Genomic DNA, 12181 nt, shown 5'->3' with positions numbered 1-12181 from the left:
ACAAGTAATCAAACTTAAACTATAAAAATACTTAAAATGTTAAAATTCGCATCTAAAATATAAAAAATCTAACTATTTAAGTTCCTAAAATATGTCAAAATAACTCTATATTATAGAGTTATTATCAATGACTCTTTTTTTTTCTGCATGGAGGGAGAATATAGGACAAACTTTTGTGCACCTATGGAGGGTTATGAGTTTCAAGTAACCCCATTTATCAATGACTTAATTCATGACTTGTAAAAAAAAAGGTTCTTTCTTTCTCTCGTTTTTTTCTTTAATAGACTTGGAGGAAAGAAAAAGTATTGTAGTAAAGTTTGCAGTTACAATAAATGGACTTTATTTATGGCAAAGAGGAATGATGCTGAGCAAGCAAAAGCAAAGAAGTTTTGCCACGGTATTAGATTAAGGAACTTCTAGAATCTTGACTGATTACGGTACCCCAACAATTCAGTCTTAGAGAGATGAGCTCTTTGTTCGAAATTGTGGAAAGAAGTCAGAAACCACACCTCAGATATGTGGGAAAAAAGAATAACTTGGTAGCTATAGCTAGGACCATTTTTGCACATAATTTGGTCTTCCATTGGAATCAACTCAAGGATGACTAAGTAGATGTCAAAAGTTTCTGCTCAGCATGATTCTTTTTTTTTTCCTTTCTTTCCTGGCCATTTCCCATATCGACATTCATTGCATAATTAGCAGACTAATTAAACTCGACTAATTAACTTTCATTTCTTTAGGTTTATCATGTCTTTGGAAGAATCTATTATTTCTAGGGGCGACTAACCCTTACCACGGGCAATTTGTACAAGATAATTGCATGAAGGGAGGGGAGGTAATATATCCATTTGTGGTGACACATGTCTATTTGAAGTTGATTGATACCGAAGAGCAATAATTCAGTTGTACAATTATGCTAGGGGTCCTGCTGTTAACTAATTCTTTTTCATTATGGGTGTTCAACCCTTTTAATTGATTTTGATTGGCCTAATATTAAGTTTCACCCACTCTTTTTTCTTTTTCTTCATCTCTTGTTTCCCCTTTCTCATATATATGATATTTCCATGATGAGGAGTTTCTTTGATCTCCCATAGTCCTTTTTCACTTTTAAAAAAAAAAAAAACTCATATATCATATTCATTTGACCAATATAAAAATAAATAAATTTAAAGTACACGAAATTTAATTTATTTTATGTTCACATCAATTATCATATAAATAGATAATTAAAATTTATATATCAACAAAAGGGATTGATTTATGTAAAAAAATGTGCTTAAAAATAGAAGCACCGATAAACCAATACTAATAATATTCTAGGAAAATGAAAGGGATATATATAAATGGGGTAATTAGACTAAGATTAAAAGTTGCAAAGAAATTCAATGGGACCAAAACGTAGGTGGTTGAGTGCATGTAGGGCAGCAAGGAGCCGAGCTAGCCAGGTGAGCCAGCATCCGGGGGAGGGATCCAAAAAATGACGTGGGGGGCCTGGCTTCATAAGTCAAGTGGGATTAGGTATCCTCCCCTAGGTGGACCCCTCCCCTTGTTTCCTCATTCTTTCTTTTTTTTTTAATCCCTAACCACCGTCAGATAGAGCCGTGCCGTCAACTTCGTTGACCTCGAGAAGACGCCCCCACGTGGACCGCCCGTACCCTATCTCTCTCTTTTACACTAAAAACGCTAAGTACCTCTATCCTCCGTTATCTTTAACGCCATTCCGTCTCACCGCCCTCACCCATCGTTTCACTCCTTGCTTAGTCCTACCTCAACCAGAATTTGCCACGTCGCCCTCTACATCAACTGTTACGTCATATCTTCCGCGAAAAAAACGGCTGGTCTTCGCTTACTCTTTCTCTCTAATAAGCCCTTTCTTTTATTTTTTAATCTTTTTTGGACCACCCCTAAAGCTAAGTCATTTCTCTCTTCTTTTTTCTCTGGCATTCTTAGTGATTTATTATATAACTACTACAGTGAAAAGACTCTTTCTTCTTGTTGAAAGCTTGAAAAGGCTCCATAACTACTCCTCCTCTCTTCTCTCTCTCTATCTATCTCTTTTTTTTTCTCTTTCTTTCTCCTTTAGTCATGGAGAAGCAGCACCGTCGAGAATTGAAGTTCTTGCGCACTGGTGACTTCCTCCGGCCGAATTCTGGTGTGCCTGATCGTACGCTTGATGATTCTAGTGATCATGTTAAGCCAACCATCAAGGAAATGGATTTCTTTTCTACTAACAGTCAACCACATGATCCTCTTCAAGAGAGCAAGATTAATAATGGATCATCTTCCTTGTTTGATTCCGGTGTAAACGTAAGGTTTTGGATTATTATTAATTTTTTTATTATGTTTATATATTCATTGAACCTATCGTGTGATATGGAAATACTAGTTGGAATTATTATGGAAATTTGAGTTTACTTCTCATTGACTAAAATTTTGTTGTTCAGACTGGATTAAATCTTCTCAGTTCAAGCCCGAGAGTTTCAAGGACAGCTAATGAAGAGACACCCAATTCTGAAGTGAGTTTTCCGAAGAGAAAATTTTACATGAAAAACGTTTTACCATGTAAATGTTTTCATTTCTTTTTTATTTGTGAGCTTAAACTTATTAATGGAAAATTGGGTTTTCAGATGAGGGCTCTTAGAATCGAGTTACAAAGGTTACACGAAGAAAATCGGAGACTGAGAAGCATGTTGGATCAGATTACCAAAAACTACAACGAACTACAAGGTCAACTGTTCATGGCGGTGCAAAAACAGGCACATGGAAATCAAGGAGAACAGGTGAATTTAAGTTTGATTAAGTTACCATAAGGTCAAGCACACCAGATTCGAATATATACATCAGTTTGCTAGGTGATTCCTGTGGTTTAAATTAGAGTAAGAGGGTTTTAATTATCCATTAAAATTTAACTGTATGATATGGATATTGGATGTATCTTTTTTTTAATGCGTAAAAAATTGGCTAACGTGCTTCACTAGAATTGGAAAGTGTGCTCTCCTGATCCCGTATCATCTTTTTTTCAATATCTTATTCGTAATATATCTTTGCTAATCTCAGTTTTCGCCTTATTTTTATGCAAAACCACATTGAAGTTTGGACTCCTTCCTATCTTCAAAAAGAAATTTTCAGTAAATTTCATACACAGTTATTCGATCGCCAATCTATATGATTCACCGTGTGCCTGCAATGGTCCTTGTAAATGATAATAGAGTAAAGCCTACTGTAGAATAGGAGGCGTTTGCTCAGCTAGTTGCCTATTTAGGCTTATTTGCACCCCCTCGTGTGCACTTTGGACAACCTAAAAGGATCTTTTTCTCTTGCTTCAAAGCAGGTTAAAAGACCCGCCATGATTCTTTGAGAAAGATAACCTATGTATCTATGTACTTTCACTGTTTCTCTCATTTTACAAGTTTACGTTAAACCAGTTAGAGGGCTGAGTGAGATAATCTGGGGATTAGCATAAAGAGTAGTACCATAAACATTTTGCCGTTTGATATTTAGAGGTAATGAAGATTGGTTGATAATTAAGCCCATCGCTTTTTTCTTCTCTCTCTGAGGAATATCACGATCCAAGGTTAAGACTAATCAAATGGTTGGTTTTCAAACAGAAGGGTGCAGTTAATGGCATGTCAAGTCTCACAGAGTCAGTCCAACAATTCATGGACCCACGACCATCGACTGCCTTGGATGTCAATGCACCTTCGGCATCTGACGACAAGACGCAGGAATTGTCAGTATCCCCAGTAAACACTATGGAAGTCGTGTCAAAGGAACGCGACCATCAAATGACTCGAATTCCAGGAAAGCACGTTTCTGTTGAAGATGGTACTGATCGAACGTCCCAAAGCTGGGGGTCGCCCAAGAGTCCAAAGGTAGAACAGTCAAAGAATGAAGAGCAAGTCTCTGAAGTACCTTTCAGGAAGGCCAGGGTGTCGGTTCGAGCGAGATCAGAAGCTCCCTTGGTAAGGACTATTTTGCAACTGTACAATTTTAATTCCTCATTTATGTGAAAAAACTTTGAAGAATATGTCGAAATTAACGATGGATCTTATTTTTCTTTGGCGCAGATAAGCGATGGATGTCAATGGAGGAAGTATGGTCAAAAGATGGCCAAGGGAAACCCTTGTCCACGCGCCTACTACCGTTGCACCATGGCTGTTGGCTGCCCAGTCCGTAAGCAGGTACTTGTCTTTTTCTTCTAGTTAATATTGTTTATTTTGGGAATAAGAAGAGAGTAAAATGGGCTCGATTATTCTGAAAAACCTTCAACTACTTAAACCTTAACGTCCTTTTAACACTTCCAACTACTTAAACTTACCTTATTTTCTGTCAGGTGCAAAGATGCGCTGAGGATAAAAGCATTCTCATAACAACATATGAAGGAAATCACAATCACCCTCTTCCACCAGCAGCCACAGCTATGGCTAACACTACGTCAGCTGCAGCAGCCATGCTACTATCAGGTTCAACCACAAGCAAGGATGGCCTATCGAGTTCGGGCTACTTCCCTTCCTTACCTTATGGATCAACAATGGCCACCCTGTCTGCCTCTGCGCCGTTTCCCACCATAACCCTTGACTTAACTCAAGGCCCAAATGCTGTTCCATTCTTCCGTCCCCCGCCTTCCACAGCTACATTTCCATTACCGTTGCAAGGCTATCCGCAGCTTTTAGGGCACTCTATGTTCTCTCCTACCAAGTTATCTGCATTGCCTGTAACGCAGTTAGGGCAACGTCCTGCTTCTATGGTTGACACAGTTACAGCAGCCATTGCTTCTGATCCGAATTTCACCGCAGCCTTAGCTGCAGCTATTTCGACAATTATGGGAGCACCACCGAGCAACAGTGGAAACACTATTAACAATGGTGGGAATAGCAATGCCTCCAATAGGGTGCCTGGTCTTCCAGGATCACCACAGCTTCCACAGTCTTGCACCACTTTCTCTACTAACTAGCTAGGGTGATAAGCACTTTTGGGTCTTCGCATTCTCAGGTTATTTATCACTTTTTTGCATAACCTTTTGCTTGGTAAGTAGACAGTTTGAGGGAAGAACCCATCTTTTTTATGATCAGAGCAGTAGAATATATGGAGCAAGCTTTGACGTGCACGTAGATGTTGTTACACCTGATCCGGGTTATATGTAGAAGAATTCATCATAGCGAACTCTTTTGATCAACAACAGTGTACTGATGGTTGGTGGTTCGGGCTTGCAGTTTGGTGTCGCTATAGCCGTAAGAAAAGACTTTCAGAATCTGATCATTACCGCCTTTCCTAATCCAATATTTCTATACTCTTCATTGTAGAGAATTATGATATGTTGTCACATGCAGTGTAAGCATACTGAAAGCTTAGAGTGGGTTGTAAGAACGAATTGGTGGACAAAATTTTTAAGTATTTCTTTTGTTGGAGATGATTTTGCTTTGTACATAATTAAATAAGTATGAAGGGATATACATGTATAGTGAAAGGGATTTATATAACTTTTGCAGAATTATATACTAGCAATTATTTGCTTGAGTTGAAGTTTTTGTTTCCCTTGTTTTAGTTATTGTTTACTGCCATAACTTTAAAACATTCTATACATACTACATATATATATATTGCTAGAGGAAGAAGCTTGCTGAACCCCGGCCAATTACTATTTTCTTTTTGGTCACTTGTATGTTCCGGGCACTGTTTTTTTCATCTCTTAATTTGGAGCTTGTTGAGAATTGTAATTTGCTGCTGTTAGTCTATTTCTACCCATAGGAATAGACTTACAGCAGCATTTTTTTGGCTCTCTTGATGGAATGAATATACAAGTTGCTTTTCAAAGGAAAACAAAAAAAACCCTTGACCTAAATCTCTAGTGTGACTAGAATGACCCATCAGCTAGTTAATTAATTTAGGGGCTAATCTCAAGATGCTTTTTAATAAACAAAATATTGATCCTTATTCACTAATTGAAAATAAATAGTCAGCATATTAGGCAATGATTAAGAAAATTTTACTTATTTAAGAAGAAAAAAACGAAATGAAGAAATGCGCGTCCTCCAAGGTGTTTATTAGTTTAGTATAAGACTATAGGAGCCCAATTTTTTTTTCTCGTTTGGTTGGATTAGAAAGTAAGAGAATGAGGAAAATTAACGGAATTAGGTTAAATTTTCCACAAAACTTAACTCAATCCAGAGAGGAGCTTTTTTTTAAAAAAAAAATTACGTCAAGTCTTTTAAGAAATATTCCTCTCTCTTAATCAATCTCCCTCTCATCTCCTTTTTCACTAGAAAAGATTTTAATGTCAAATACATTGTTTCATCTTTTCTTTTCTTTTTTGAGAAATTGAAGCATAATGGTCATATTGCTTATTAGATCAATAAAAATTTAATACTATTACTATTATACAAGTTTGAAAGTTGTTTCATTTCTTTATAGATTTTTTTTATCTTAATATTTAAAATTATATATAAACTCGAAATAAATTTGTTTTTATTAGGTAATTGAAAATAGTATCAATAGCTTTTATGATAAGTTTAATAAATATTGAAGTTTATATAATTTATTCTACCAAATAGATTACCAAATAACTTTTAATTTAATTTTAAAAGTTATTATTTTTTATAAGAATTTCATAATAGTTTTTAAACTAAAAAAATTAAACCAAACAGACTCTTAGTAATCAAACAGAAAAACTAATTCTAATTATAAACTAGAAAGGGATATAGTTTCGGTGCTATGATTTTGGGTTAAGCCTATGTTAAACGGCATTAATTGCTTAGCGGCATAAAGAAGAAAAACTAAATAAATAATACTCCACCTAATTTCTCTACTGTATATGTATTCCACCAAATAAAGAGGGAAGAAAAGGACAAATTAATCCACTTCTTTTGTCTCCCTAGTTCTGTTCCTCTCGCGTTTTAATTAGGTTGCTCCATTTTCTGGTTTCATCTTTCAACGTAAAGATATAGATATTTCTGTCGCCTTGTAACCTACACATGGAAATATCTCCAACTCATCCTGACATAGATTATCGATCGTGAACCGTTACTTTCCCAATTTCTCCAGAGTCTGACTCCAGCTAGCCAATCCGAGGAGGAGGAGGAGCTGCAGCAGCAGAAGCTACATAAATATATCGTACGAATCAATCAGGAGAAAGCCTGCTTTTGTTGAAAATATGATCAGGGTTTACCCAGGAAACCTTTTTCCACACGTTTACCTCAACTCAGGACAAAGGATTTCCTCAACAACATGTTAAACCGAACACATGGTTGTCGGTGTAGATAAGATTCCGTCTCCTTGCAAGTTACACCCATGAGAATAAAGCACCATGCAGTGTCCACGTTCAATGAATCTCCTTGGGTTTTATAACGAATCCGACCAGGAAAAAACGCCAGGTTCAACTAGGCACGCGGCTTTTCTTATCATCCAAATTAAAAAAGATTCGCCAGTTGCACCTGAGAGACGTCTTCGGGCTCTAGGAAGCTCAGTTTCGAAGGTGCAATTTTATCTATATAAGCAGCATCACAACCGGTTTCGAGAGACAAATGAAAAACAAACCTAGCTAGCTATCCAACCCAACAGGCAATATTTATGGCTTTCAAGTCAGAAGTCGAGAAGAAGAAAGAAACCGCACGTTTGGTGCCAACCTTGAGTTCCTCCAGATGCTTCAGTGATTAATCTTTGCAGCGTCGTGCTTTCTTTGCAATTCGCTTTCGCATTAATGGGTTCTGTTTTTTTGGTTTTGGTCTATTTTTGACTTTAAAAACATGGGTTATTTATGCAACAGGTGATGCTTTGGTAGTTGCCATTTTGTTTTTACGCACCAAAAGACCTTTTACTAGCTACCAATTTCTTTTCGGATATAATCCCTTAAAAGGGTACAGTTTCTTATTCAATGATGGGGTATTTTAATATCATGTGGATCGTTATTTGTTAATATCAAAGAACTCACTGAAGAGTTTGGAGGAACTCATGGATGCCGCCAAATTTTCTTTCAATGATGACGAAGATGCATTTGTCACAGATTCTCAACTTGGAAAACTAGTTGAAGTGATAATTCTTCTGTTCTAAGCTCAAAATCACTTTTAATACATATTTGATGTGAGGTGAGAATCAACAGGCACCTGCATTACATGATCACATTGAGGAGAACAAAAAGAATACGAGCTCAAATCCCCTGCAATACCAGTGAAACCCTTTGTCTCAAGTATTGGGCCTTGTATTTCACAATCTGGGTTTTATGGGCTAAAACTTCTGAGCCCCATTCATTGACCATTTAACCTAACATTCCCAAAGTTTCGACAGGTCAACATTATAGGGAAACTGAGTTTACGCCTGGCGGCCCACGGAATGTTTAGTCGTACTAATGCAATGGCCCCACGCATAAATTTTTTTTGCCTTTTCGGGCCCCCAAACATGGAAAAGGGAACAATGATGATGAACTCACAGCCGTCAGATGGGGCTAGATCTGCAACAAGAATGGCCGTTCAAATTTTAAACCGCCTTATCGACATTCGACCGTTGGGGGGGGAGCTGCTCCTCAAGCTAAGCGTGAACTTCAAGGGAAAACATTAAAAAACACAAAACACATAAAAACAGCTAACAAAAGAGAACTTTTCTGCTCTTTATGACTTTGAAAGCAAATCCCATGGATTGCTAAGTAACTTAATTTAAATTAATTTAACACAAAGAAAAAATCTGTTGTTGTTTGGATTCAAAAAGCTGCAAAGTTTAGGGCCATGAGGATCATGAGACGCCATGGTTGGCAGCGACCTCTCCATCCTTTGCAGGTAAATGTCAAACTTAGACCCTTTTCTTTTATTGTCTTAGAATTGCTGACCATTTGTTTTTTGGATTGAAACTTTGAATTGAGTTGAAATTATTGGATTTGCAGATGGTGGGAATGGCGGTATACAGCTTTCTAGTTGTGGCCTTTTATACATTTCTAGGCCTCTTGCTTGGAAACAGAATTGCAGAAATAATTGTCACAACTATCTTTTCCTTTGTGGTAATCTTCTCTAAGCAAAACGTTTGAACCTTTTTATTCGTTTCTTCTTATCAGTTTTGATAGCCCAAAACTCACTGAGAATTAATGAGCTGTTTTAATTTGGTTTTCCAATTCCAGGCACTCTCTGTTATGTTCCTGTTTATTAGGTGTACTGCTATTGACCCTACTGATAAAACCAGCTCTAGGAAGAAGAAAAGAGACAAATCTAAAGGGGTTTTGAAGCTCAATTACGGGTTCATATTGACCCAGATTGTTGTAAGGTTTTTTAGGAGGTTGGAGAAGAAGATTCTTAGGACTTTCATAAGGAGGAAGTATTTGGATCCATTGAAAACCAATGTCCAAATGGAACCGTTGCTACCATTTCCCCTTGTCATGAAAGATGATGCAATTTCACCTGACCTTAAAGAGGATGACATCTCCTACTGTTCTCTCTGTGATTTTGAGGTTTGCATTTGTGCTAGTAACATTTAAAAAAAATAATAATAACAGATGGGTTCCCTTGTATTTTGTCTTTTACAACTTTCTCTACTTTATCTTAGGTGAAAAAACATAGCAAGCACTGTAGGACTTGCAACCGGTGTGTTGAAGGTTTTGATCATCATTGCAGGGTAAGGAGCGGGTTTTGAGTCTAATTTTGGGCCTTTTTTTTTTCGTTTCTTTTTTCAGTTTGTAGTGTATTTTAGAAAGCAATTGCTGTGCATTGATGTAGAGTTGCTTGTTTTATGTCAGTGGCTGAACAATTGTGTAGGGAAAAGGAATTATACGACATTCATTCTTCTGATGATTTTTGTATTGTTAATGGTAAGTGGTGTTTTATGTCCTTCAATTGCTAGAGATCAACTATATTACGCTCTATCTTACCTCTAAAAGGGCTTGAAATTCTATTCACCCTGACAATTGAATCGTTACTCTTACAGCTAATCCTAGAAGGAGGAACTGCTATTGCCATATTCGTCAGGTGCTTTGCAGATAAGATAGGAATTGAGCAGGAGCTGGAGAAAAGGCTCTATATAGAGTTTCCTAGAGAAGTTCTTGCCACAATCACAGTAAGTATTATCTTTCTTACATTGCAGCTATATTTGGAGTACAAATTCTGGTGGGGGTTTAGTTTAACTCATGGAACTATAACAGATTTTGTTGGCTTTGTTTACTGCTTATGGCTCGGCAGCAATGGGACAACTTTTCTTCTTTCATGTAGTTCTGATAAGAAAGGTAAGTTATAGCTTCCCTCTTAGGATTAATTTGCAAAACCCAATAGAGTAATTTGAAAAAATAAGATGCCATGTCAGTTTGGTTAGGTAAAAAATAGAAACATTGTTGTACTAAGTTACGTGCTCGGTCGTTTCTACTTCAAGCTTCCCATCACTTGGCTTCCTTCAACATCACCACTGCAACTTTATGCACATGAATGAGGCTCTTTCCCATGTGGTCAATTTACAAGAAAAGATGTGGTTCTGGTGTGAGTCATATTCATTTAATTGTCACTCCATTATCATTCCGTTCGGTACTAGAAAATCATTTTGCATTTCCTATGCTGATGAATTATATATTCCAATCATTACTGTAAAGCTAAGAAATAAGGGAAATTTTCTGTCGTTTTCATAGTGTACCCCATTTGTAATTATAACAATTTCGAGCATGTCACTACTCGTCAGCTAAACTTTGGCATGCATTTGTTAACTTCATGCCCCAGTCCTTGACGAAAATTTCCTTACGTTTCTTAGTATAGGATTCGAATTGTCACTATCTCAGCATGCGTGACATTTGGAAGCCCAATGGAACTTTTCACTTTCGCAGTTCTTGCCTGTCCTAACAATTTGACATTTGAAATATAGTAACTATTATGTTCGTATGTACCCACATGATAAGTTAATTAGCAGTTTTTAAGTAAATGTGAGGACTTTGGTTGTTTGTTTTATTCGTGCTTTCAACTTGAGTTGTGGCATATCTTGCTGCATCTATGCCTTTGAATGCACTGAAGAGGGTTCGGAATCAATGCCCTTAACTTGTTACTACACAGGCTTGAGCTGTTTAGTTCCGTTCCAGCCTCAATAGTATGTGTTGATTCTTGTTACAGGGAATGAGAACTTATGATTATATACTGGCAATGAAAGAGGAGAACCAATTTACAGTAGACGACCCATTTGACGACTCAGATATCTCGTCGGATGATAGTTCTGATTTTGATTCACCTGAAAAACCAACATTTGTGTCAAGGTTTTTGTGCAGAGGACAGAGAACTCAGGTATATACAAGACATCCCATCTTAAACTTTATCCAAAGATTTTGAGCAGGCTTGTCTTACTGGTCAGTTACAATTTCAGAACCCATCAAGATTGTCCATACGAATTGATGGAGATCCTGAAGCTTCCACCTTAACAAGCAAGAAACAAGGGTTCCATGTAAGCATTGACCCGTGGAAACTGATAAATCTTAGCAGGGAGAAAGCTCTTCTAGCAGCAGAGAAGGCTAGAGAAAGGCTTATGAAACCAAAGCTAGCGGTGGAACTTGATCCATTGAAGCCACTACCACTGGAGACAAAACGTGGCCCACTAATGAACCCAGAGAGAAATATAGCCAATTCAGGAACAGCAACAACGCCTCTTATTTCCAAAGGCAGGCTTCCAGGTTCACCAGGAAGGTTTTCAAGCCCAAGGCGTCGATTTTCTGGTTCTACTACTATGTTCTCGAGTGTTATGCCATCACCAAAACAAAAATATAGAAGCAATTTCGATTTGAAGTTAACAGAGGTTTCCAAGGAGCTTGAAACATACATCTCAAGGCAGGTTTTATGTTCTGTTATTAAAAAAGATGGCAGTGAGGCATCTCCCAGATAAAGACGTTTGAATTTCAAGGTTCTCAGCCTCTGAGAAAGATTCGTTGGTTGCCTGTGTTCATTCTTGATGAAGCTTCTCATCTCATTAGATTTACAAGTGTATTTCATTTCTTTGTCATCTCTTTCACAGACTATAATTGGATACTCCTTGGATTATTCAATACAAATACAGTTGAAGAACTTCCACCTAACTTAGCACATGCATTGATGCAACGAATCTTGTACCGTACCAAAAACAAGGACAGGTCGGGCACGTAATTGTTGTAGTATATTACCTGAGAACTTACTCTGCATAACCTTCCAAAGCGTAGAAATTGCACTTCCATTTCATGAAAAGGATGCAACTTCCCAGGAAACAGGCT

The 12181-nt window shown here is 37.3% G+C and overlaps 2 protein-coding genes and 1 long non-coding RNA gene across 5 annotated transcripts; 2 read left to right on the top strand and 1 right to left on the bottom strand.

Moving 5' to 3' along the window:
• Positions 1 to 1893: 1893 nt before the first annotated feature.
• WRKY47 (WRKY family transcription factor) lies at positions 1894 to 5523 on the top strand. Of its 2 annotated transcripts, none has more exons than XM_088808531.1 (6): positions 1894 to 2307; positions 2445 to 2516; positions 2628 to 2780; positions 3612 to 3962; positions 4068 to 4181; positions 4334 to 5523. In XM_088808531.1, exons 1-6 carry the CDS (start codon positions 2086 to 2088, stop codon positions 4952 to 4954), a joined length of 1533 nt encoding a protein of 510 aa, XP_088664657.1. In that variant the 5' UTR covers positions 1894 to 2085; the 3' UTR covers positions 4955 to 5523. The 2 variants fall into 2 exon arrangements, with proteins under 2 accessions (XP_088664657.1, XP_017969824.2); XM_018114335.2 differs by having other exon boundaries at positions 1896 to 2307; positions 3609 to 3962.
• A 1103-nt stretch (positions 5524 to 6626) lies between these two features.
• Positions 6627 to 7787, bottom strand: LOC148764797 (uncharacterized). Its single transcript, XR_016027250.1, has 2 exons — positions 7193 to 7787; positions 6627 to 7080 (listed from the first exon to the last, which is right to left on the bottom strand). It is a non-coding gene; the product is annotated as an uncharacterized LOC148764797 (long non-coding RNA).
• Positions 7788 to 8555: 768 nt separating this feature from the next.
• On the top strand, positions 8556 to 12010 carry LOC18613813 (DHHC-type zinc finger family protein). 2 transcript variants are annotated; one of them, XM_018113987.2, is made up of 9 exons: positions 8557 to 8765; positions 8870 to 8983; positions 9101 to 9427; positions 9523 to 9591; positions 9713 to 9784; positions 9901 to 10029; positions 10115 to 10195; positions 11061 to 11228; positions 11308 to 12010. In XM_018113987.2, exons 1-9 carry the CDS (start codon positions 8715 to 8717, stop codon positions 11818 to 11820), a joined length of 1524 nt encoding a protein of 507 aa, XP_017969476.2. In that variant the 5' UTR covers positions 8557 to 8714; the 3' UTR covers positions 11821 to 12010. The 2 variants fall into 2 exon arrangements, with proteins under 2 accessions (XP_088663914.1, XP_017969476.2); XM_088807788.1 differs by lacking the exon at positions 10115 to 10195 and having other exon boundaries at positions 8556 to 8765.
• The last annotated feature ends 171 nt before the right edge of the window (positions 12011 to 12181 follow it).

Source organism: Theobroma cacao, chromosome 1 (genome assembly GCF_053813885.1).
Source record: "Theobroma cacao isolate CCN51 chromosome 1, ASM5381388v1, whole genome shotgun sequence".
In the NCBI taxonomy this organism is placed as follows: domain Eukaryota; kingdom Viridiplantae; phylum Streptophyta; class Magnoliopsida; order Malvales; family Malvaceae; genus Theobroma; species Theobroma cacao.
This window is presented reverse-complemented; position numbering and strand designations above follow the sequence as displayed.